Source organism: Eleutherodactylus coqui, chromosome 3 (assembly GCF_035609145.1).
Source record: "Eleutherodactylus coqui strain aEleCoq1 chromosome 3, aEleCoq1.hap1, whole genome shotgun sequence".
In the NCBI taxonomy this organism is placed as follows: Eukaryota; Metazoa; Chordata; class Amphibia; order Anura; family Eleutherodactylidae; genus Eleutherodactylus; species Eleutherodactylus coqui.
In genome coordinates, this window is record NC_089839.1 from 2,077,600 (window position 1) to 2,104,284 (window position 26,685).

Genomic DNA, 26,685 nt, shown 5'->3' on the forward strand with positions numbered 1-26,685 from the left:
CGCTGTGCAGGCAAAACAGTGCTGCTCCTTCATTCCCAATGGGCCTCCCAGAGGTTGGATCCCCACCGATTATCCTAGTAATATGCCTTTAAGGGGGGTATACTCCTTTAAGATGTTTGATTGCTTGTGAGCATTACTTTTGCATAGGGAGCGAAAGAAGCAACTGCTCCCTCCGGCGCTGCTTATCATGGGGGGATCATGTGACAGCGGTCCGTTTTTCCTCTGATATACAGCGGATTCCGGCATGCAGGGCTGTAATGAACGCCGGTCCTTCTGGGTGCCGCCGCTGTGCCCTCATGTGGCAGCCATATTGTTTAGCACCCCGATTGCTCGGAAGCCGCACAGATGACACAATACAATGCTTGAAGCACGCGAATGATTGACAGTCTTCTGTAAAGCCATTTGTGGTTACCGTATGGCGGCTTTTGTTGCTGTGGAGTGGCGTTGGCCGCGGTCTGCGGAGCCGGGAGATAAGCCTTAAATGGTGCATTAAGTAATTCTCCTTCCCTTCTTTTTAGGTCCTCCTCATTCTGGACACAAAGACTCAGGAGACCTTTATTTTAAAAGTAAGTACCTCCTTTGATATTGCAGCGTTACCTAGAGATGCCTCCACGTGACCCGCCGCGCCGCACAATGCCGCCGCGCTCCATTATTGTCCGTATTGAGGAATGTCAATGTGAGGGCTTTAATGGATTGTCACACAAGAGCTCTGCAGGCGGGAATGTAAGAAGTGCATTAAACAGACGGCATGAGGATGGATCCCACACACCTGACTTAAAGGGGCTGCCCGCTGCGCTCAGGGTGGGTCATCGTCTGGGAGCCTGCCAGTCACCCGTTTGTTGGGTTGGCGCAGGGAGCGGGCTGCTCCGTTTCCACTGCAGTGGTATTGTAGGAAGCTGCTGTTGGGATGATTGGGTCACAGCAGAGAGAACAGAGCTGCTTCATCTGCTATCAATGACCTATCCTAGAGGGGGCCTTCCATAGTATACAGCTGGACAACCCTTAAAGGGATGTGCACTTGAGACAGGTCTTTCTTCATGCCCTCTCCTCCTGAGGCATGCCAGCCATACTCCGTTCAGACGCCTAGTTATCTACAATTTGCCATCTTTGCAGGTATTATAATTATGTGTCTGTAGTGAACAGACTATTACAAACCCGGGATCGCCTTACTTACAGGAGTCCTCAGGAGGCGCCCTCTTGGAGAAATCAAAGATTTTTTGTTACAGATTTTTTTCAAAAATTTCTTGTTATTTTTTGTTCTTTTTGGACGTCAGGATTTATATTAGAAGAAAATATCCTAAAATCCTGTAGTTCTCACACTGACCACTAGGCATAATACTAGTCTGATGTCACAGCTCACCTCCTCCTCTCCCTGCACACTGACCACTAAGCCTAATAATAGTCTGATGTCACAGCTCACCTCCTCCTCTCCCTGCACACTGACCACTAAGCCTAATAATAGTCAGATGTCACAGCTCACCTCCTCCTCTCCCTATACACTGAACACTAAGCCTAATACTAGTCTGATGTCACAGCTCATTTCCTCCTCTCCCTACACACTGACCACTAAACCTAATAATAGTCTGATGTCACAGCTCATTTCCTCCTCTCCCTACACACTGACCACTAAACCTAATAGTCTGATGTCACAGCTCACCTCCTCCTCTCCCTGCACACTGACCACTAAGCCTAATAATAGTCTGATGTCACAGCTCACCTCCTCCTCTCCCTATACACTGAACACTAAGCCTAATACTAGTCTGATGTCACAGCTCACCTCCTCCTCTCCCTACACACTGACCACTAAGCCTAATAATAGTCTGATGTAACAGCTCACCTCCTCCTCTCCCTACACACTGACCACTAAGCCTAATAATAGTCTAATGTCACAGCTCACCTCCTCCTCTCCCTGCACACTGACCACTAAGCCTAATAATTGTCTGACACTTCCCGTTCTGTAGAGAAACCTCTCAGCCGTCATCTTATTATCATCACAGACAGAATTATACTGAGAGGAGACCCCTATATATAGATAACACAGGATCCACCATTCACAATAGTCACAGCTCACCTCCTCCCCCCCTCCCCCATACAGACAGAATTATACTGAGAGGAGACCCCTATATATAGGTAACACAGGACCCGCCATACATAATAGTCACAGCTCACCTTCTCCCCTCCCTGTACAGACAGAATTACACTGAGAGGTGACACCTATATATAGATAACAGGACCCACCATTCACAATAGTCACAGCTCACCTCCTCCCCTCCCTGTACAGACAGGATTACACTGAGAGGAGACCCCTATATATAGATAACACAGGATCCACCATTCACAATAGTCACAGCTCACCTCCTCCCCCCCCCCATACAGACAGAATTATACTGAGAGGAGACCCCTATATATAGGTAACACAGGACCACCATTCACAATAGTCACAGCTCACCTCCTTCCCTCCCTGTACAGACAGGATTACACTGAGGAGACACCTATATATAGATAACACAGGACCTACCATTCACAATAGTCACAGCTCACCTCCTTCCCTCCCTGTACAGACAGGATTACACTGAGAGGAGACACCTTTATATAGATAACACAGGAGCCACTATTCACAATAGTCACAGCTCACCTACTCCCCTCCCTGTACAGACAGAATTATACTGAGAGGAGACCCCTATATATAGATAACACAGGAGCCACCATTCACAATAGTCACAGCTCCCCTCCTCCCCTCCCTGCACAATGATCTCTGCACAGAGCATTCCTGCAGCCCTCTTCCCACTGATCAGGCCTTATCTCTCTATCTTCTGGGTAGGTGATAAGTCAGTTGTGATACAGCCCCGGTTCTGGACTCATCTGGTTATTGGCGTCCTATCATAGCTGCACACAAGGTGGATATGGACATACATGACGAGCGGCCAGCCTATAGTGCAGACGGCTCCTCACCACGTCCCGTCCTCCTTTGTGTGCACAGAAAGGTCGCGGCAAAGTCCACGAAGTGTCACTGTGATGACTTACTGAGAGTCTAATCCAAGCGCTGACCCGTCTAATTGATTTTAATGGTGGCTTTGTGCATCTTCTGTTCTCTGGATACCTGCCAGATGCCATCAGCCGAGCCTCCGGGGAGCGAAGGACATGCAGGAGCAGATGAGCGCTGGAGCCCGCCGTCCGCCGACACATTAGTGTGCTTGATAAACAGAAAGCGCAGCAGGATGCAGAGGAGCTGCGGGTACATCTGACCTTTCTGTTCTCTGTCAGGGTCTGAGGAAGAGCAGCGAGGAGTCTGGGAGCAGAAAGACTGTGGTGCCCCGCTGCGTGCCCAACATGGTCTGCCTGCACAACTACATCATCTCCGAGGAGTCCGTATTTCTCGTGCTGCAGCATGCTGAAGGTCGGTCAATGTATCAAAGACTTCTGCAAATACAGCGAAGAGCGTGCCTTTATTACCAATCTCCCATCCGGTTGTGCCGCCGCCGCCGCCTATCATTACAGTCTGCCAAGCTGCGGCTGATGCGGATGTTAGGCCCGCCCTCACTTACTGTTATAGCATTCATGTAATGTACAGACGTGAAGTGTGCCCCGGCTGACCACTGGTGTCGGACGTCATACGTGGGACCAGAGACCTGCGGTCAGACCAGGGCCCACTTCACATGGCTGTACTTGAAGTGAATGCTACAAAAGTCCGTACGGACGGCCCTTTAATGGGTTGTCCAGAATAAGAAAAACAATGGCTGATTTGTTTTAAAAACAGTGCCACAGCTTTTCACAGGTTGCAAGTGGTATTGCAGCTCTGCCCCGTTCATTTCAATGGAGATGCAATACCACATACATCCTGGGGGCAGGGTCAGCACTGTATCTGGAAGAAGGAAGCCATGTTTGTCTAATCTTGAGCAGCTCTGCAGCAACTTTGGCGTGTGACCAAAAGCATCACTGTGTAGTCCGGTGATCATCCAATCTCACTGAAGTCAATTCAGAAGTAGTCGTGACCTACAGATTGCAAGAATCCCAGCAAAGTCAGATTTTTGCAGGTTGCAGCTCCTTACAAGTGACAACATGAGATTAGCTGATCACAGGGCTACGTGGCCATCTTTGTCGCAGCCCAGGCCTGAGTCAGTCTTTTATTGTAGAAGGCTCCCTGTATAAGAGGGTCTCGGCAATTGGCTCTTCTCTCAGGGGGAATATGGCAGCAGGTGTTCTGTTTCCCTGCAGCACCCCCACAGGAAACATGAAGCATTACACTGTGTGCATTCACATCAATATCCTCTGCGTATAATGCAAGGACTGTGCCGGTCCTTCAGGCTTAGAGACTCTTGGCATTCTAAGGAAAACCCCCTTCATCATTCATGAACAGTCTTAAGTATTGTGTTAAACCTAGAAGACTGCGACATGCTGCCCTCAGCCGCTCCCCGCTGCCCTCAGCCGCTCCCCGCTGCCCTCAGCCGCTCCCCGCTGCCCTCAGCCGCTCCCCGCTGCCCTCAGCCGCTCCCCGCTGCCCTCAGCCGCTCCCCGCTGCCCTCAGCCGCTCCCCGCTGCCCTTCAGCCGCTCCCCGCTGCCCTTCAGCCTCTCCCCGCTGCCCTTCAGCCTCTCCCCGCTGCCCTTCAGCCGCTCCCCGCTGCCCTTCAGCCTCTCCCCGCTGCCCTTCAGCCTCTCCCCGCTGCCCTTCAGCCTCTCCCCGCTGCCCTTCAGCCTCTCCCCGCTGCCCGTCAGCCTCTCCCCGCTGCCCGTCAGCCTCTCCCCGCTGCCCGTCAGCCTCTCCCCGCTTCCCGTCAGCCTCTCCCCGCTGCCCGTCAGCCTCTCCCCGCTGCCCGTCAGCCTCTCCCCGCTGCCCGTCAGCCTCTCCCCGCTGCCCGTCAGCCTTTCCCCGCTGCCCTTCAGCCCCTCGCCCCGCTGCCCTTCAGCCCCTCGCCCCGCTGCCCTTCAGCCCCTCGCCCCGCTGCCCTTCAGCCCCTCGCCCCGCTTCCCTTCAGCCCCTCGCCCCGCTTCCCTTCAGCCCCTCGCCCCGCTGCCCTTCAGCCCCTCGCCCCGCTTCCCTTCAGCCCCTCGCCCCGCTTCCCTTCAGCCCCTCGCCCCGCTTCCCTTCAGCCTCTCGCCCCGCTTCCCTTCAGCCTCTCGCCCCGCTTCCCTTCAGCCTCTCGCCCCGCTTCCCTTCAGCCTCTCGCCCCGCTTCCCTTCAGCCTCTCGCCCCGCTTCCCTTCAGCCTCTCGCCCCGCTTCCCTTCAGCCTCTCGCCCCGCTTCCCTTCAGCCTCTCGCCCCGCTTCCCTTCAGCCCCTCGCCCCGCTTCCCTTCAGCCTCTCGCCCCGCTTCCCTTCAGCCTCTCGCCCCGCTTCCCTTCAGCCTCTCGCCCCGCTTCCCTTCAGCCTCTCGCCCCGCTTCCCTTCAGCCTCTCGCCCCGCTTCCCTTCAGCCTCTCGCCCCGCTTCCCTTCAGGGCTGTGTGTGTATATATTATATATACTCTCATGTCAGTAACATCCCTCTCCTAGAAGTCAATACAAGCTATGTACCCTGTTGTACCGCCTCTAGCTTGGATACAAGATGTGATACAGGGGTGCATGGAGGCTCTAGTACCCTGTTGTACCGCCTCTAGCTTGGATACAAGATGTGATACAGGGGTGCATGGAGGCTCTAGTACCCTGTTGTACCGCCTCTAGCTTGGATACAAGATGTGATACGGGTGGGCATGGAGGCTCTAGTACCCTGTTGTACCGCCTTTAGCTTAGATACAAGATGTGATACAGGGGGCATGGAGGCTCTAGTACCCTGTTGTACTGCCTCTAACTTGGATACAAGATGTGATACAGGCGGGCATGGAGGCTCTAGTACCCTGTTGTACCGCCTCTAGCTTGGATACAAGATGTGATACAAGAGGGCATGGAGGCTCTAGTATCCTGTTGTACCATTTCTAGCTTGGATACAAGATGTGATACAGCAGGCATGGAGGCTCTAGTACCCTGTTGTACCATCTCTAGCTTGGATACAAGATGTGATACAGGTGGACATGGAGGCTCTAGTACCCTGTTGTACCGCCTCTAGCTTGGATACATGATGTGATACAGGCGGGCATGGAGGCTCTAGTACCCTGTTGTACCGCCTCTAGCTTGGATACAAGATGTGATACAGGCGGGCATGGAGGCTCTAGTACCCTGTTGTACCATCTCTAGCTTGGATACAAGATGTGATACAGGAGGGCATTGAGGCTCTAGTACTCTGTTGTATCGAGTCTAGTTTGAATACAAGATGTGATACAGGCAGACATGGAGGCTCTAGTACCCTGTTGTACCACCTCTAGCTTGGATACAAGATGTGATACAGGCTGGCATTGAGGCTCTAGTACCCTGTTGTACCACCTCTAGCTTGGATACAAGATGTGATACAGGCAGACATGGAGGCTCTAGTACCCTGTTCTACCGCCTCTAGCTTGGATACAAGATGTGATACAGGCTGGCATTGAGGCTCTAGTACCCTGTTGTACCACCTCTAGCTTGGATACAAGATGTGATACAGGCGGGCATGGAGGCTCTAGTACCCTGTTGTATCGCGTCTAGTTTGAATACAAGATGTGATAAGGGGGGCATGGAGGTTTACAGGTTCTGTATGGTATCCTGCGGCATATCGCTGAGCTGTCATTGTCCCTCGTACCACTCCTACGGGTGACCGACTGTCATATGCGATGGCCCCCCAGACCATCAAACCAGCAGGGGGCAGGATTTATGCGCTCACCCCGAGGTCTCCAGACACAAACACGGCCGTCGTCAGCGCCCAAACTAAACCTGGATTAATCGCTAAAGACAACCCGGCTCCCCTCCGTAGCGTCCAGTTTCATCGTTTATGACATCACGAATGGAGGTGATGGTGGGTGTCAGAGGCCATACATGTTAGGTGGGTGTCAGAGGCCATACATGTTAGGTGGGTGTCAGAGGCCATACATGTTAGGTGGGTGTCAGAGGGCATACATGTTAGGTGGGTGTCGGAGGCCGTACATGTTAGGTGGGTGTCGGAGGCCGTACATGTTAGGTGGGTGTCGGAGGCCGTACATGAAATGGGGGTCGGAAAACTAAATGTCCTTCAGCCAAGCGCTTGGAAATAGTTCCAACAGACACAGGGGTGTAACTATGGCAGACAATGAAAGTGTTTCAACTACTCATGCTTGTCAGACGGTCCTCACTACTGGTGGTCTGTAGGGGGCGTCCTGAGCCCGGTCACCTTGTGTGCCCCCATCCACTGGTCCCAACACCTCCTAACAGTCTAGTCAGACTCTCCTCTCTACTGGTGGTCTGTAGGGGATTTCCTGAGCCCGGTCACCTTGTGTGCCCTCACACATCCACTGGTCCCAGCACCTCCTAACAGTCTGGTCAGATGGTCTTCTCTACTGGTGGTCTGTAGGGGGTGTCCTGAGCCCGGTCACCTTGTGTGCCCTCATCCACTGGTCCCAACACCTCCTAACAGTCTGGTCAGATGCTCCTCTCTACTGGTGGTCTGTAGGGGGTGTCCTGAGCCCGGTCAAGTTGTGTACCCCATCCACTGGTCCCAACACCTCCTAACAGTCTGGTCAGACTCTCCTCTCTACTGGTGGTCTGTAGGGGATGTCCTGAGCCTGGTCACCTTGTGTGCCCCCATCCACTGGTCCCAACACCTCCTAACAGTCTGGTCAGACTCTCCTCTCTACTGGTGGTCTGTAGGGGATGTCCTGAGCCCGGTCACCTTGTGTGCTCTCACACATCCACTGGTCCCAGCACCTCCTAACAGTCTGGTCAGATGCTCCTCTCTACTGGTGGTCTGTAGGGGGCGTCCTGAGCCCGGTCACCTTGTGTGCCCCCATCCACTGGTCCCAACACCTCCTAACAGTCTGGTCAGATGCTCCTCTGTACTGGTGGTCTGTCGGGGGCGTCCTGAGCCCGGTCACCTTGTGTGCCCCCATCCACTGGTCCCAACACCTCCTAACAGTCTGGTCAGATGCTCCTCTCTACTGGTGGTCTGTAGGGGGCGTCCTGAGCCCGGTCACCTTGTGTGCCCCCATCCACTGGTCCCAACACCTCCTAACAGTCTGGTCAGATGCTCCTCTCTACTGGTGGTCTGTAGGGGGTCCTGAGCCCGGTCACCTTGTGTGCCCTCATCCACTGGTCCCAACACCTCCTAACAGTCTGGTCAGACTCTCCTCTCTACTGGTGGTCTGTAGGGGGTCCTGAGCCCGGTCGCCTGGTGTGCCTTCAAGCATCCAGTACTGATGAAGAGGTTTATTAGCCTCCAAACATGTATACGCTGGGCTGGGGATTAAAGCCATGTGGGCTGAGGATGTAAAGTAGCTGACAAACTGGAGCTGTCATGGGGGGCCGCGGGGAGCCCCCCACCCCGTTTACACGATCTCACCACGGGAAATTTAAACTCTCTTTGGATGCCAGCTAGAGAGCAGAGAGATGTCACCGAGAGGCGCTGTATGCCGGTCACCGAGAGGCGCTGTATGCCGGTCACCGAGAGGCGCTGTATGCCGTTCGCCGTCACATGATCGCTGTTATCCAATAAATAATGGAATCATTTAAGGTAGAAAAATGTTTAAAACGTTTGAGTTCCGTCTCGCGTCCCGGTTCACATCCATGAGGGGAGATGAAGACACGTACATAAGGCCCCCGGATTTATCCGCAGACCCTACCACTGCTTCTGCGCACGCGGCCGGCGCCAACATGCTGAACTAATGCACAAAAGCCGCGGATTACCGGGGTAAATTAAATTCTCCCTTCCCCTGGCTACTAAACATGGCCGAGAGCCTGGAGATCTCCAGGGGTCCGCAGTCGGGGGGGTTTCTGGTCACGTAATCGCCGTTATCCAATGGATGAGGGCGTTCAAGTAGAAGGGAAAAAAAAAGAAAAGAAAGCTAGGTTCACTTCCCGTCTGATCCGAACCGCGGGGGGAGGTGAAATCACTTACCTTGGGCCTCCGGTGATGTCCCCCAACGGGATCCTTATCCGCGGACCTTTCCCCAGCTTAGGCGCATGCCCATCGCTAAGATGACGGAAGCGGGCGCAGAAGCTGGGGAGGGCCCGGGAAATGTGAGCTCTCCTCGCTCCTGTCTACTAAAGGTATCCGAGAGGCTGGAGCCGTGACCGAGGGTCTCCAGTCATGTGACCACCGTTATCCAATGCATATTGGCAGTTGAAGTGTAACGCTCCTTTTGGTTTGGGCCCCGTTGTGCCACAGTGGGTATGTTTCTGAACTCCGGACAAACAGGGGGATCCATTTTGGGGTGTAAATCTTCTTTTTCATGTGCAAAATACAAAAAAAACTGTCTTTAAAATGACATTTTTGCAAAAATAAGACATTTTATTTCTTCTCCTCTAAATTGCATTAATTCCACAATCCTCCGGACCCCTCAGTGATACATTAAGGGGTGTGGTTTATAAAATGGGGTAATTTGCAGGGGGTCTGTCATTCTGAAACCTAGGAGCCCCAAAATGTTAATAATCAACCTTAAATTTGTACGTCTCCTAAATGGTTAAACAAAAAAACTTACGTTTTTTCCAATAGGTTTCTAGAATAGAGTAAAAAAAGGAAATCTATAAATATCAGTGGGATCTGCAAAACCTTTACAGAGTTATTTTGTGTTGTGGTGACACATAGCAGATTACCAAAATGTAGCCTGGTCATTAAGGGGTTAAAGAAATAGAGAAGCTTTGTGATAGCCATTTCATGTAATTATATTACGCCTGAAGGTCTCGCTGCATACCCCTCTACACCCCCACATACCCCTCTACACCTCCACATACCCCTCTACACCCCCACATACCCCTCTACACCCCCCACATACCCCTCTACACCCCCCACATACCCCTCTACACCCCCCACATACCCCTCTACACCCCCCACATACCCCTCTACACCCCCCACATACCCCTCTACACCCCCACATACCCCTCTACACCCCCCACATACCCCTCTACACCCCCCACATACCCCTCTACACCCCCACATACCCCTCTACACCCCCACATACCCCTCTACACCCCCACATACCCCTCTACACCCCCCACATACCCCTCTACACCCCCCACATACCCCTCTACACCCCCACATACCCCTCTACACCCCCCACATACCCCTCTACACCCCCCACATACCCCTCTACACCCCCACATACCCCTCTACACCCCCCACATACCCCTCTACACCCCCACATACCCCTCTACACCCCCCACATACCCCTCTACACCCCCACATACCCCTCTACACCCCCACATACCCCTCTACACCCCCACATACCCCTCTACACCCCCCACATACCCCTCTACACCCCCCACATACCCCTCTACACCCCCCACATACCCCTCTACACCCCCCACATACCCCTCTACACCCCCCACATACCCCTCTACACCCCCACATACCCCTCTACACCCCCCACCCCCACATACCCCTCTACACCCCCCACCCCCACATACCCCTCTACACCCCCCACCCCCACATACCCATCTACACCCCCCCACATACCCCTCTACACCCCCACATACCCCTCTACACCCCCACCCCCACATACCCCTCTACACCCCCCACCCCCACATACCCCTCTACACCCCCCACCCCCACATACCCATCTACACCCCCCCCACGTACCCATCTACATCCCGCACCCCCACATACCTCTCTACACCCCCATCCCCACCCCCACATACCCCTCTACACCCCCCACAATCCCCTCTACACCCCCCACCCCACCATCCCGCTACCCCCCACATACCCCTCTACACCCCCCACCCCCCACATACCCCTCTACACCCCCCACCCCCACATACCCATCTACACCCCCCACCCCCACATACCTCTCTACACCCCCCACATACCCCTCTACACCCCCTACCCCCACATACCTCTACACCCCCCCCCCCCCCCACCCCCACATACACATCTGCACCCCCACATACCTCTCTACACCCCCATCCCCACCCCCACATACCCCTCTACACCCCCCACAATCCCCTCTACACCCCCCACATACCCCTCTACACCCCCCACCCCCACATACCCATCTACACCCCCCACCCCCACATACCTCTCTACACCCCCCACCCCCACATACCTCTCTACACCCTCCACATACCCCTCTACACCCCCCCCATAGACACACATTTTATTTTTTTCTCAATTTTTGAAAATCTGGTTATAATACTCACCCAGTTGGGTGTTGCGGTACTTGGGTGGGCTGCACCTACTATACATAGGGACTTCCCTTTTTAGCTTACTGCCCTAAGAGAGGTCATCTCTACTGGGGTGGTTCCAACATTTGTTTGTACTATTGTGTGATCAGCTATTGATGAGCTATCCTGAGGATCGGTCATCAACAGTTCAGACTTGGACAACCCCTTTAAGATCACATGGAGAATGACTAAGCAGTGTTTGCCTGCCGGCGGTCTCGTGTCCCTCGGGCCTATCCCGCATCCTTACAGAATACCTACTGCCTTGTGATACCCTGCAAGCTATTTCCCTGAAGATCCTTCCCAGCGTCTTCACGGTCAACACATTCCCCAATATCTTTCCTGATTGGTCCATATTACAGTCCCGTGGCGGCCATGTTATCAGTGGGTAGAGGGGACCGAGCTGCTGCCGGAGAGCTCTGCTACGGGAACATTGCAGTCTTGCCCGTTCCTTCTGTCTGTTGGGAGAGTCTGAAGAACCTCATCCGCCTTGGTTGCCTGCCTGAAGGTGGCCGGCCGCCCGTGTCTCATAGACTGAGGGAAGGAGTGTGCGAACGAGGGCCCGTCTGCAGGTGCCGCAGAGGAGGATTCTTCGTTCTTGGCTGCCGGCTGGGTTCACATCCGTTGTTACGAGTCGCTCTTCAGTATTCGGAGGCTCTGGAAGCCATCTCTATTCAGCAAGAACGCCGAGCTGGAAGCCCCGTGATCCACTTTTTTCACGAGTCTTTGCCAAGTCCTTCGGTTCACGTTAAGAGTTCCACTGCTGGAATAAAAAGAAACTAGCAAATTCCCAGCAGACTTCATTAGTCGTCGTCGTCTTTTAACAAGAGGAGTTTGTGCCGAACATTTTAACATTCCACATTAATCCTGCAATATCACCGCTAACAATACAGCCAGTGGCGACACATATGGACACAAAGCGGAGAGCGAGTGATGCGCACAGTAAAACGGCTTGTGATGTCCCCTTTTGTGTGCCGATTCCCCTCCACGTGTGCCGAGCAGGTGGCAAATGAAATGTAATTGTCACACCTGGACGGCGCTGACTTAACTTACAAGCGCTGCCACCGACTTCACTCTTTCAGTGCTGACCGGCTCCCACGCTATGACCGCAGCACGTTCGCACACCAAGGTTGTTTGGGGCCTTACCATAGAGTTTAACGCCTTCCCTGGGATTTATCTCCGTCTGCAGATCTGTTGGTCTTTCTGATGACGACTCCGAATACAATGTAATGACTGCCAATAAAACCTCCTCCCAGCAACGATCTAATGATTTCTGTGTAGCCAAAGATATTTGGATAGTCCCTCAAATTAAGTCATTTTAGTTACTTTTAGGTATACGGAGTTGGGCGCAGGCCTATGAAGTCTCTGTAGACAGTCATGGCGAGTGGATGGGTCATGCTGTAGTGCCTTTCGGCGTGGCGCAGTCATAGGATATCACTTATTGAATAAGTCATTCATCTGATGATTGACCTGCTGCCACCGTGGGAAGAAGAGATGTCCAGGACATAAAAAGTCAGCTATAAGACTCTAGACATTACAAGTTCGTAGATGACCCCTGTTGAAGCCTCTTAAATCCTCGCTCCCCGTTTCAAACTGCCTCTAAAACGACTTCATTTCTAGAAATGTTGATGGTAAACATCCTGGATGGAGTTATCCGAGGTGGAACATCCTTGGACCAGACCAAAACCACTATGTGCGATGCCAGCCTTGAGCTGCGGTGGTGTGCTGTATATTTCTGGAGTGATGGATATGCCTTCACCGACGTTCAGTCTGAAGGACAAATTTGGGTTTCTCAAATGTCAAGAGAACGTTGCGTGCCCGGATGCAGAACAACAGGTTACTTATGACATTCTAGAAGTTCTGTTGTGTTCCGTCTCTTACCAGAGGAGTGGATTCTCTAATCTGCAATCCGTTTTGCACCGGCCTACTGAAGAGTCTACAAAATCTCCTCATTCTATACATGTAACCACAGCAAAGAGAGATGGAATTTCCCTGTTGGATTCCAGGTCACCAAAGCAGTTGAGATGCAACAAGTCGAAGAATAGGACAGATATGCAGCCAAAGGACAGACCGGGTGCGAGACCAGGAGTAGGAGAAACCAAGGCAAGGTTTAGGTTCTCAGTCGGAGTCCAAACAGTGAACAGGAGACAACCAAAGGTTTAACGGTTTTCTACAGGTGAGGTAGTAGGCTGGATTCCCTTTTACATGGGCCACCAAGACCAGCGTCCTCAAGGAGTGGCAAATACTCTGGCATCCTGGCAGTAGAGAGGAGGAGAGTCGTAGCAAAGACCACCAGGCCTAAACTTGGCAGCAGAAGTGAAGCGGGTAAAGAGGAGTCTGATTACGAAACAGTCAGATGCGACTAGCAGCTGGAGTCATGGCCGGCCGAGATGTGCCGCTGGAACCGGGAGAGGTGAGGGACATACCGCTTCCAAATGGCATGTTCCAACAATATCTCCGGGCTGAGTTGCAGAGCTTGTTGAGGAAGACCTTTCTTACACAGCCCTAAGTTAGCCCTATTATTAGTCCTGACTTAGCCCTATTATTAGTTCTGGACGACTTGTGGCCAAGTGAACATCACTCCAGGTAGCCATATTCAAAAATCTAATTGGAAACTTTCCAAAAAGAGTGAATGTTGTTTTAACAGGAAAGCGAGGAACGGCTCGCAGGGATGTTTAACGAGCGCATGTGATGTTCTGGTGGCCACGTATTTTTGGCCATACCATGTGAGTGATCTCTGTATCCTTCAGTTGGGAGACCCATTACAATTAAATATAGGGCACCAAGAAGAGCCGGAGATGATATTTTCATCTGTGAGAGTGGAACAAGCAGACTTCTATATTAAGAGATGGCTTTCGTCTGGGACAGATGCTTTCAAAAAACTTTCTTTGATCTGGCACCCTGCGGTCCCGAAATCCGACCAGTGTGTTTAACACACAGTTTGAGACTATTTTTATCTGAAATCGACTAAATTTCGCAAAACTCAAATACAGACAGCTGACAGAGAATGTCAAAAATAAGAAGTTGGAGATGGAGGTATCCGGGCAAGACAAAGTGGAATCCCTCACACTGCAAGACGAGACCAAAGATGGAACCTTAGTTGTTGGCTCAGCGGTGCCGGAGACACTGGGTACACCATAAGGACCAGCGAAGGACAGTCCTACGAGAGTTGTATTACCATGCCAACTAGATTCTGGAGGATGAGCAGATACTGGAGCTCCTGCTCCTCGTTCCTCCTTCTATTTGTTGTCCATTCCCGCTTAGAGAGACACAACTTTTTGTATCTGACCCTATTGGTTGTAGATGCCCAAATGTTTCCTCTGCCTCTTCATCAATGGCCACTGTGTAAAAATGCTTTTCAGAAGTCACAAAGGGCCAGCATTGAGGGGCCAGGCGGGAACTCCTAAAGAGGGAATATTTGGAGGGGTTTTTGTGTTTTCTTTTTTACATTTTTCTTTGAGGTACAAATCGCAGACAACCGGGCGGAGGGAATCTCCTGGGCGTTGTATCGGCCAACCATAACTCTTTCAGCCCTCTAGAGCTGCATAGCCATTTATGGCCTTCTTTGCACATTTTTTAGGTATTTTGGCTGCATTTATAGTCACATTTAATTTAGATGATTCTTGCAGAGGGTGAAAAGCTTAAGAAAATCCCCAATGTTCTTTTCTGACTTTCCCCTAATAGATGTCCTGACTCTTTGGGTCATTAGGAGTGTCCAGTATGGAGGCGCTCTGACTGTCCATAGACTGTTACTTACTAAAATGCACGTATTTTAAGGAATCTCCCACTTTTTAATGTTTTTGCAGAATTCTCTTTGTAAATCATTTTATTTCCTGATCTAAAACAAACCCACTTTGAAGCCCCCGGGACGGTTTAGCATGTTTACGTACCTGTCATGTGACCTCATTTGTGCCATTACATTAGTTCCTGCGCATGTAAAAGTAGAGATGTGTTAGATGCCTTTCCTACGGCCCAGTGATTGAGGAGTATTGGTTAGATTGGCCGTCGCCCGTGTGAACAGTGCGGTGCTCCGCTCCCCCATCGGCCGTGTTCTCCCTTCCCGGGGTGAATGGCGGGTGAGTCTCGACAGCGATTAAAGTGCGCAGGGAATCACAAAGGATCATACCCATTGAGTCTGCATTGGCCTGCATACAAGTACCCTTAGGGCGAACCCCTTTGTGACACGCACACCTACAGGTAGGATGTATATAGCCATCCAGTGCATACGTTGTATACGGAGTGTACAAGCCCTCTACTGCTCCATACATGGTGGAGATAAGCTGTCTGTGACAACTGGCACCCACAGGCATCAGCCACGATCAGAGATCACTCTGATTGCAACGGTTACCCCTTTAAATGTCCAAAACAGCCCCACCACGGTAAGATCCTGAGGGTGTCATCCAGGTGTTATGGCCACGGGGGGCTTCTGAAGGCCCCACGGCTGCCATGGTTTTTTGCCTATTAAAGATGTGCCTGTGGCCTGTCATTAACAGGCAGCCTATTAAAATACAGTGTAATGCAATACCAAAGTATTGCATGATACTGTACAAGCGATCGCACGATGGCAAGCTCAGGTCCTCTATGGGGACTGATAAAAGAAGTAAAATATAAATTAAAGATCTTTTTGATTTATTATTAAAATGAAAAATATTAAACGACCCCTTTCAGATTTGCATCGAAAAATTTGTGTCTTTACGTCTATAAATTAATGTAAAATTCAACTTGTATCGCAAAACCCCCCGAAGCCCTCGTGTGGACGGTCACCAGAAACATAAACAAAATTAGGATTTTTTGAAAGTAGGAAAATCAGAACTGCAGAATGTGACCTGGATGCTGATGCAGCAGCGAGCCTTGGTCATAAAGGGGTGGATGGTCGGCCGGAGGGGGAGGGGGGGGTGCTCTGTGATGCTTCTGTCTTAGAATGCGGCTTTGGGCTCCTTTTATATTGTCCTTCATTAATAATTGGCATTAGCAACTTTAGACAACTGAAATCAATTTCATGTAAAGATATGATCCTTGGGGATGCAATTCCTCCTACTCCTCCTTCCTCTTCTTTTGTTTCTCCTTCCTCCTCCTCTTCTTTTCTCCTTCCTCCTCCTCTTCTTTTTTCCTTCCTCCTCCTTCTTTTTATCTTCCTCCTCCTACTTCCTCTTCCTCCTCCTCCTTCCTCTCCTTCTTCCTCCTCCTCCTTCCTCTCCTTCTTTTTCCGTCTCCTTCTTCTTCCATCTCCTTCCTCTTTTTTGTCTCCGCCTCCTTCCTCCGCTTTGTCTCCGCCTCCTTCCTCCGATTTATCTCCGCCTCCTTCCTCCGCTTTGTCTCCGCCTCCTTCCTCCGCTTTGTCTCCGCCTCCTTCCTCTTCTTCTTCCTCCTTCCTTGACTTTTATTATACCGCCCACCTGGAAGCTGCCTTCAGTGACAGGAAGCCTTCATGTTGTTTACCCTGTGCAGCTGCCAGCCTCCCTTAGCGCTGCGCTCTCACCCGCATACAGTCAGCAACCTCATAAACCTCATACAAAATGCAAATAAAACATAATGAAAAAAACTGCAAAAAGATAAATTCTCAGCAAAGTAAGAAACAAAAGAAAAACCTCTCCTAATTCTAAACCCTCTTTAGTAGCGGACTGCTGCGCCTCTCCTCTCTGTAAACGTGGGTGGCATCGGCGCCATTCAGCGGTCACGGAAGCCTTCTAGATGCTTCTGTAGCCATCCTTCAGCCTCTGCCGGGCCGGCAGCACACGCTCTTCATGACCTTAAAGTGTCCTCCCTGCTTTGATTTAATCTGGCTCCTCAGCCGGCCCCGTCGGACGCCGTGCCTCACCTGCGCCAGGAGGCAAACACCTTTTGTTGACACAATTACAGTAACATTTTAAAAAAATCACAAAGTTTTCTGCCGGTCAAATAAAAAACATCCCCCCCCCCTACCCCCCCGCTGTTGGAGCGCGCGGTCTACCTCTGTCCTATATCTATTACAGAATCCATCTATTCAAATATAGCAGCAATAAGACTGCTGGCAGCGGCCGCTGTTGTATTTGGAATTGATTGCAGCTTGGCAGAAGTCGCCCTGCTTTGTGCGTAATTAATGCCAAACTGTGATTATGGGCAGCGGCACACACCGCCGGTGAGGAGGCGCTGCGAGGCGCTGCAGGTCATTCAGGACTTTCCTCCCTTTAATGTTGTTCTTACCCAGCCACTCTGCGCACTTTAGTCGTGACCGATGAGTAGAGGCCACGCAGACGCCGCATTCTTGTGTTCGCCTTTTTTGCTTTTTTTCTTTGTGCTTTTTGGATTCCTGAAATGCCCCCAGAATGTTGGTGCAGTCCTGACTAATTTGTAAGGGGCTCAAGGATAACGGGACCCTGAGATCCTGGTACACGGCAAGCATCCGGATCTGCGGTGGCAGTCTGAGCTTGGCCGATGGTTGAAGTTAAACCGTGCTCACTCCAGTTTCTTTTATTAAAGGAGTTTGTCCAGTTGTAAACTAATTGATCCTATCCTCAGGACTGACCATCAGTAGTAGATCAGCGGGGGGCTGCCACATAGAACCTCCACCGGGCCAGTGTACTCATGGGCTGAGCTGATTTCTGTAGGAAGCAGACAGCTCTGTTCATTCTGCAGTGGTCAGACTTGGTATTGCAGCTCTCTCTCATTCACTTCAGTGGGAACTTTGCCTGTAATACCAAGCCTAGCCACCGAAGTAGGAAATTGTCTCGGCTCCCGAGAGTACCAGCCTGGTGACTAGCTGATTGGCGGAGGTCCCGGGTGGCAGACTCCCAGTGCTCTACTATTAATGGACTACATAGTGAATCGGCCATAATGGCTTCAACTGAACAAGCCCTTTATATGGCTTAAGACAAAACTGTACTTCACTTAAGAACAGAAAGCGTCCTTGTATTTCGCTCCCAGATTGTCTGGGTTTTTGTGCATCGGGTCCGTCAGTCGGCAGCTCCACTTCAGGCACAGATGATATGGACCTCTTGTTGTCTCATGTCATCACAGAGGACTAGCGGATAACTAAGCCGGGCCCCCTGGTCTCTGTTAGGGCCCATGCAGTGCCTACATTTATTTGCCTTGGACCAAACCCTCAGCCGTGTGAGCAGATCTGTCCGCTAGCGTTTCCATTCACTGAACGGTGTGTTTAGTTATCCATGGAGGGAAAACCTTACTTGATCCAGTTTTGGTCCAGCAGGGCTGGCGGTTCCATTCCAGGCTTGGTTCCGGCACTGGGTCACATGGTATAGACCACTTGTTGTTGGTGACGTCTTCGTAAGGCAACGGCAGACTTCTTAGTAACTCTTAGTCACAGCCAAGGAAGAGAAGGGGGCTGGCATAGTTATTGGAATTAGTCAGCCCCCGTGATGGCCTGAACCGCAATGAGATGTCTGTGCCATGTGACCGGGCAGCACAACCAGGCCGGAGGTGGAGGCCTCAGCACCGCTGCAGCCCAACCCGATTGGCTGTTTGTCCTTGGACAAACCCCGTTAATAAATCAGAGTTTTTAAAGAGTTGATTGCTTTGAAAATTGGATTGCAGTGTTAGGCTCTGTTCACGATGGAAGCCACAGCTACATGCCTGATCCCCCATAGGACGGATCCAAATGGTGCGCAGTGGACACTGCAGATCCCTCGTAGGACGGATCCAAATGGTGCGCATTGCAGGTCCCCCATAGCACGGATCCAAATGGTGCTCAGTGGACACTGCAGGTCCCTCATAGGACAGATCCAAATGGTGCGCATTGCAGGTCCCCCATAGGACGGATCCAAATGGTGCGCAGTGGACACTGCAGATCCCCCATAGGACGGATCCAAATGGTGCGCAGTGGACACTGCAGATCCCTCCTAGGACAGATCCAAATGGTGCGCATTGCAGGTCCCCCATAGGACGGATCCAAATGGTGCGCATTGCAGGTCCCCCATAGGACGGATCCAAATGGTGCGCAGTGGACACTGCAGATCCCTCCTAGGACGGATCCAAATGGTGCGCAGTGGACACTACAGATCCCTCCTAGGACAGATCCAAATGGTGCGCATTGCAGGTCCCTCATAGGACGGATCCAAATGGTGCGCATTGCAGGTCCCCCATAGGACAGATCCAAATGGTGCTCAGTGGACACTACAGATCCCTCCTAGGACAGATCCAAATGGTGCGCATTGCAGGTCCCTCATAGGACGGATCCAAATGGTGCGCATTGCAGGTCCCCCATAGGACGGATCCAAATGGTGCGCAGTGGACACTGCAGATCCCCCATAGGACGGATCCAAATGGTGCGCAGTGGACACTGCAGATCCCTCCTAGGACAGATCCAAATGGTGCGCATTGCAGGTCCCCCATAGGACGGATCCAAATGGTGCGCATTGCAGGTCCCCCATAGGACGGATCCAAATGGTGCGCAGTGGACACTGCAGATCCCCCATAGGACGGATCCAAATGGTGCGCAGTGGACACTGCAGATCCCTCCTAGGACAGATCCAAATGGTGCGCATTGCAGGTCCCCCATAGGACGGATCCAAATGGTGCGCATTGCAGGTCCCCCATAGGACGGATCCAAATGGTGCGCATTGCAGGTCCCCCATAGGACGGATCCAAATGGTGCGCAGTGGACACTGCAGATCCCTCCTAGGACGGATCCAAATGGTGCGCAGTGGACACTGCAGGTCCCTCATAGGACGGATCCAAATGGTGCGCATTGCAGGTCCCCCATAGGACGGATCCAAATGGTGCGCAGTGGACACTGCAGGTCCCTCATAGGACAGATCCAAATGGTGCGCAGTGGACACTGCAGGTCCCTCATAGGACGGATCCAAATGGTGCGCATTGCAGGTCCCCCATAGGACTGAACCAAATGGTGCGCAGTGGACACTGCAGGTCCCTCATAGGACGGATCCAAATGGTGCGCATTGCAGGTCCCCCATAGGACTGAACCAAATGGTGCGCAGTGGACACTGCAGGTCCCCCATAGGACGGATCCAAATGGTGCGCATTGCAGGTCCCTCGTAGGACGGATCCAAATGGTGCGCAGTGGACACTGCAGATCCCTCGTAGGACGGATCCAAATGGTGCGCAGTGGACACTGCAGGTCCCTCGTAGGACGGATCCAAATGGTGCGCAGTGGACACTGCAGATCCCTCGTAGGACGGATCCAAATGGTGCGCAGTGGACACTGCAGAACCTCCGTAGGACGGATCCAAATGGTGCACAGTGGACACTGCAGATCCCTCGTAGGATGAATCCAAATGGTGCGCATTGCTGGTCCCCCATAGGACGGATCCAAATGGTGCGCATTGCAGGTCCCCCATAGGACGGATCCAAATGGTGCGCAGTGGACACTGCAGGTCCCTCATAGGACAGATCCAAATGGTGCGCAGTGGACACTGCAGATCCCCCATAGGACGGATCCAAATTGTGCGCAGTGGACACTGCAGATCCCTCGTAGGACGGATCCAAATGGTGCGCATTGCAGGTCCCCCATAGGACGGATCCAAATGGTGTGCAGTGGACACTGCAGGTCCCTCGTAGGACGGATCCAAATGGTGTGCAGCGGACACTGCAGGTCCCTCGTAGGACGGATCCAAATGGTGCGCAGTGGACACTGCAGATCCTCCGTAGGACGGATCCAAATGGTGCACAGTGGACACTGCAGATCCCTCGTAGGACGGATCCAAATGGTGCGCATTTCAGGTCCCCCATAGGACGGATCCAAATGGTGCGCAGTGGACACTGCAGGTCCCTCATAGGACAGATCCAAATGGTGCGCAGTGCACTAAAGGGCCAATCACTGCCTGATCCTTTTCTTCTCTGATATCTTCTGTTGATGGAATGTCGGGAGCCCCATATACACAATAGGTGATCAGCCAGTCCCACTGCAATCAGTGCGTCTGGTGGTTCTACATCTAAGGTATATGGAATCCTAGACTGGTAGAGTTGGAAGGGACCTCCCGGATCATTGGGACCTCCAGGGTCATCTGATACTCCAGGATCATTGGGTCCTCTGGGGTCATCAGATCCTCCAGGGTCATCTGGACCTCCAGGGTCATCGGGTCCTCCGGGGTCATTGGGTCCAACCCCCTGCTCAGTGCAGGATTCACTAAATCATCCCACACAGATATTTGTCCGGCCTCTGAAGACTTCCATTGAAGGAGAACTCCCCCACCTCCTGTGGCAACCTGTTCCACTCATTGATCCCCCTCACTGTCTAATATCTAATCTGTGTCTCCTCCCTTTCAGTTTCATCCCATTGCTTCTAGTCTTTACTTGTGCAGATGAGAATAGGGCTGATCCCTCTGCACTGTGACAGCCCTTCAGATATTTGTAGGCAGCTATTAAGTCTCCTCTCAGCCTTCTCTTCTGCTAAACATTCCCAGATCCTTTAACCGTTCCTCATAGGACATGATTTGCAGACCGCTCACCATCTTGGTAACTCTTCTCTGAACTTGCTCCAGTTTGTCTATGTCTGTTATAAAGTGGGGTGCCCAGAACTGGACCCAGTATTCCAGATGAGGTCTGACTAAGGAAGAGTAGAGGGGGATAATGACCTCACGTGATCTAGACTCTATGCTTCTCTTAATACATCCCAGAATTGTGTTTGCCTTTTTGGCTGCTGCATCACATTGTTGACTCATGTTCAGTCTATATGATCTATTAGTATACCCAAGTCTTTTTCACATGTGCTGCTGCTTAGCCCAATTCCTCCCATTCTGTATGTGCTTCCTTCATTTTGCTTGCCCAGATATAGGAATTTGCATTTCTCCTTGTTAAATACCATTCTGTTAGTCACCGCCCACTGTTTAAGCTTTTCTAGATCTTTTTGAATCCTCTCTCTCGCTTCCCTAGTGTTAGCTATCCCTCCTAGCTTTGTGTCATTAGCAAATTTGATCAGTTTCCCACAATTCCCTCCTCCAGATCATTTATAACAATGTTGACCAGCACTGGGCCCAGGGCAGAGCCTTGTGGTCCCCACTTGATACATTCTCCCACTTGGATGTGCAGCCATTTATGACCGCTCTCTGGGTACGATCACTCAGCCAGTTGTGAATCCACCTAACAGTTGTCTTGTCAGTCCCAGATTTGGTCATTTTTCAATAAGTATGGTATGAGATACTTTTTCAAATGCTTTACTAAAGCCAAGATATACTATATCCACCGCATTTCCCTGATCAACCCAGTCGGTGATTCTGTCATAGAAGGAAATTAGATTAATCTGGCATGACTTGTTAGTTACAAACCCATGCTGGCTCTGGTTAATTACTCCATTCTCATCCAAGTACTTGCATACATGCTGTTTAATAATCTGTTCACAGATCTTTCCCGGTATAGACGTCAGGCTCACAGGCCTGTAGTTTCATGGATCCACCTTCTTCCCTTTTTTGAAGATAAGGACAACATTAACAGTCAGCTTTATGAACAATGAGGTTCTTGACTCATAGAGCCCAATTTATCTTTTGGGTGACCTATAACATTGGTTAGTTTACTACTATTCATAGTTGGATTTTTTTTTGTGGACTGCTGCCAATTGCTGGCTTCAGCAGTCACTTGCCATTCATGCACACATAGTAACATATTATGTTAGGCTGATGGGAGACCATGTCCATCCAGTTCAGCCTGTTTCCACCCCCTTCCTTGTTGATCCAGAGGAAGGCAATAAACCCCTTTTGGGGAAAAAATTTCTTCCAGACTCTTTAATGACAGCTAGAATAATCCCCGGATCAACTTTTGATAGTTCCTCCCTGACTCCAAGACCCGGATCACCAACCCCGCTGGTCACCTAATGTCTATATCCTGTAATATCACAGAAGACATCTAGTCCCTCTTAAACCCCTCTATGGATCCTGCCATCACCACGTCCTCAGGCAGAGAGTTCCACAGTCTCACTGCTCTTACAGTAAAGAATCCCCTTCTATGTTGGTGATGAAACCTGCTTTCTTCTAGACGTAGCGGATGTCCTCTTGTTCCCGTCGCAGTCCTGGGTATAAACAGATCCTGGCAGAGATCCTTGTATCGTCCCCTCATGTATTTATACATAGTTATTTGGTCGCCCCTTAGCCGTCTTTTCCGGGGTGAATAATCCCAGTTTTGGTGCCTCTCTGGGTATTCCAGTCCTCTCATTCCATGTATTAGTTTAGTTGCCCTTCTTTGAACCCCCTCCAGCACTGTAACCTCTTTCCTGAGCCCCGGTGACCAGAACTGTACGCAGTATTCCATGTGGGGCCTGACAAGTGCCTTATATAGTGGGGGGATAATGTTCTCGCCCCTCGCCCCCTATGCCTCTTTTACTGCACCCCAAGACTTTATTAGCTTTTGCAGCAGCTGACTGGCATTGGTTGCTCCAGTTTAGTCTACAGCCCACTAGTACCCCCAGGTCTTTTCCCTAGCTGTACCCCATTTAGTGTATATTGGTGACATCCATTTCTCCTGCCCATGTGCAGAACCTTACATTTATCCACATTGACCTCCATTCCCCCCCCCCTCCCCCCGATCCCCCGGCTTATCTCGGTCCGTTTGTAGCCGCACATTGTCCTCCGCTGTATTGATTATATTGTATAATTTCGTATCATCTACAAATACTGATATCTGATGTGCAGCCCCTCTATCAGGTCGTTGATGAATATGACTGCTGAAGGCAGGGATTGGCCACATGTTCATGACGTCATCACTTCCTGTTCCTGCAGGGCGTGGAGGGGAGGGGCTATTTTATTTCCTTTTTTATGGCACTCCCAGGGGTAAGTTGTTTTTTATGTATGTTTGTTTTTTTTAAAGTCTGAAAACCACCTAAAGGGAGTCCATTGGGGCACGGACCTTGCTATACTACTACAGTTGCTTCATTCTAAACTCATGGACCCCTCAACTATAAAATCATCTTACATGTCTCAAAGGGCCACATACCCATTAAAGATGGCTTATCCCCCAAATGCTTAATCGGGTTTGACCTTTGCCAATCGGCCGAGTAAAGAGCCCTGAGAGCGCTCAGCGCCTTCATTGTCCACACACCGTGGTTGTCTTATCGGCACGGCCGGCTCAGCCTTATTCGACAGTACTGCCGTCGTGGCTGTGTGACTCGCACCACAACCCCTTGTTGATTGACGGAGGTCCTGGAGGTCGGACGCCACCTACCAATCACGGTTGGCTTGTCTTCAGCAGAGGCGTTCAGTGTTAGTCGGTGACCCCGCCGGCGCTGCCTATACTATATACTGGGATTTGGTCACTTTGAATGGAAGGTTTTCTAATGATATTCAGCTGTTCTGCTTTCCTTTCACCTCCCGTCGGGGTCACTCGACATCTAGTATTATTATCCATTGTCGGGATTTTTTTTTCTTTTATGTATGTTTTATATTCAACTTTTGTTTTGGTTTTCATGCCTCATATCTACCAACAGTATAATTTAAAAATGTAATCTCGGCATAACACATTCTGAAAATGAGTCCACCACACTGGTAAATGAGGTACTAAGTGTATGTGTGTAATGATCGTTTTCATTACTGTGCTAGCAATAAGGCATATGTGCAATCTCTGCTATTTGCATATGAGTAATCATGTTTAATTTCAGTGTTTTGTTTTGATTGCAGGTGGGAAATTATGGTCCTACTTAAGTAAGTTTTTAAGCAGGAGCACAGAAGGAAGCTTTGATGTCCCACTGGCTAAAAGTTCTCACTCCAATGAAGATCTGACAAACCTAGCTCCGTGTCCAAGAAATAGCGTGGAGTCTCGGGCAAGCAGTAGCGGAAACAGGCTGTCGGTGCGGCCTCTACACAGTAGCCTTACCCTAAGTTCTCAGGATGATAGCAGCACTCAAGACGAAGAAGGGCGGGAAAGTCCATTGAAGTGGGCCGATTCTGCCTCCAGCTCTGAGGAGGAGTGCACCACCAGCTATTTAACACTGTGCAAAGAATACGGGCAGGAACAGGTCGAGCACGAAACATTGAGCGATGACCCCTCGCTCAAACTAGGGGATGGGGACAGTACCAAAGACTTAGATCTAATGCAGAAGACTCTTCCAGACCCGTTCAACAAATTTGGCCCTGAAATCAACTTTGATGAGTTTAAGGTATTAAATGAGCATGGCGATCAGGAGACCGGAGGACACAGCGGGATGTCTGATGCCTTGACCAAATCTAGGAATAGCCCAATGGAACTTTTTAGGATAGACAGCAAGGAAAGTGCTAGTGACTTACTGGGGACAGACTTTGTGGATAAGGGATATAGCCTAAAACCTGAGAGTTTCAAAACCTTTTCTCCTTTCCAGGATGAGGAGGCTGATCCTGAGACTCAAAGCCTAGACGGGGATAAGCCAAGTTTAAGCACTCATGACACTATGAGCCGTGGATCGAACGACTCCGTCCCCGTTATTTCCTTCAAAGAGGCCGCTCTCGATGATGTGAGCAGCATTGATGAAGGAAGGCCGGATCTGCTGGTGAACTTGCCTGGTGCTCAACCAGTAGATACTGAGCAAAGCTCCAAGGATGTTTACATAAAAAGTGATGTTATGGACTCTAAGCTGCTGGAAACTCCTGATGTCTTACAAATAAAAAGTAGTATAGATAAAATAATCGAGCAACAAGACAACCTTCATGTGGTGGAAGAACATTCAGCTGAACTCCCATCCCAAAGCATAACTCTTTGCCCCGTTAGTGTGGCCAATGTTGACCTACAGCCTACCGCTCTTGGGGATTCTGATATACTCTGCAGCCTAAAACCCTTCACCACCCCATTGGTTACTTCATCCTCCCCCTCCATATCTCACGAATCATCCCAGGTAGACCATGGCCAAGCCAAGAAACACTATGACCCTTGTGATCCTCAACAGCTCTCCAACTCTGGTCTTACGAAAGAGCTGTCCACCGATCTAATGCAACTTCAGATTAGAGTTGAGGACACAGATGAAATGTGTGAGGGGCGGAGAGATTTACGGGAAGACAGCGAGATACATAAGATATTTCAGGAGCTGGATGCCAAGCTGTCAGAAGCATCTCACTTCTTCATTCCCGAGTCCTGCATTCGGAGATGGAGCGCCGAAATCGTGGTAGCTCTTGACGCTCTCCACCGGGAAGGAATCGTGTGTCGGGATCTGAACCCAAACAACATCTTATTGAATGATAGAGGTCAGGAACTTCTGCAAATGCATTTCTTTTTATTCCGATGTTGCTTCCAATTAACGGAGTAGACGTTTTATCTTGTAATTAGTATCTTCATTTCCTGTCTCCAGCTTCATTATCAGTGCGGCAGCTTCACCCACTGTAATAGCTTCTAGTACTTAATGATGCCATTATTCTTAATGATACTGTTTTTAGCTAGAAAGGAGAGTAATTACAGTTCACTTGTACAGAAAATGGATGGAAACATGTTGTGATTGGTGCTGTCATCTTGTTTTTAGGACACATTCAGCTAACGTATTTTAGCAGGTGGACGGAGGTTGAAGATGCGTGTGACAGCGATGCGGTGGAAAGAATGTACTGTGCCCCAGGTTAGATCAATCACCTCAAGCGTTTCACTTGAAAAGTAGATTAGCAGC

General features: G+C 50.7%; 1 protein-coding gene across 1 annotated transcript in view; it reads left to right on the forward strand.

The window, feature by feature from the left end:
- RPS6KC1 (ribosomal protein S6 kinase C1) overlaps positions 1–26,685 on the forward strand; it is a 273,886-nt gene that overhangs the window by 105,705 nt on the left and 141,496 nt on the right. The window contains exons 10-13 of the mRNA XM_066595059.1: positions 519–566; positions 3,265–3,397; positions 24,743–26,275; positions 26,548–26,637. Coding sequence (XP_066451156.1) covers positions 519–566; positions 3,265–3,397; positions 24,743–26,275; positions 26,548–26,637 — 1,804 coding nt within the window. The remainder of the gene's footprint in view (positions 1–518; positions 567–3,264; positions 3,398–24,742; positions 26,276–26,547; positions 26,638–26,685) is intronic.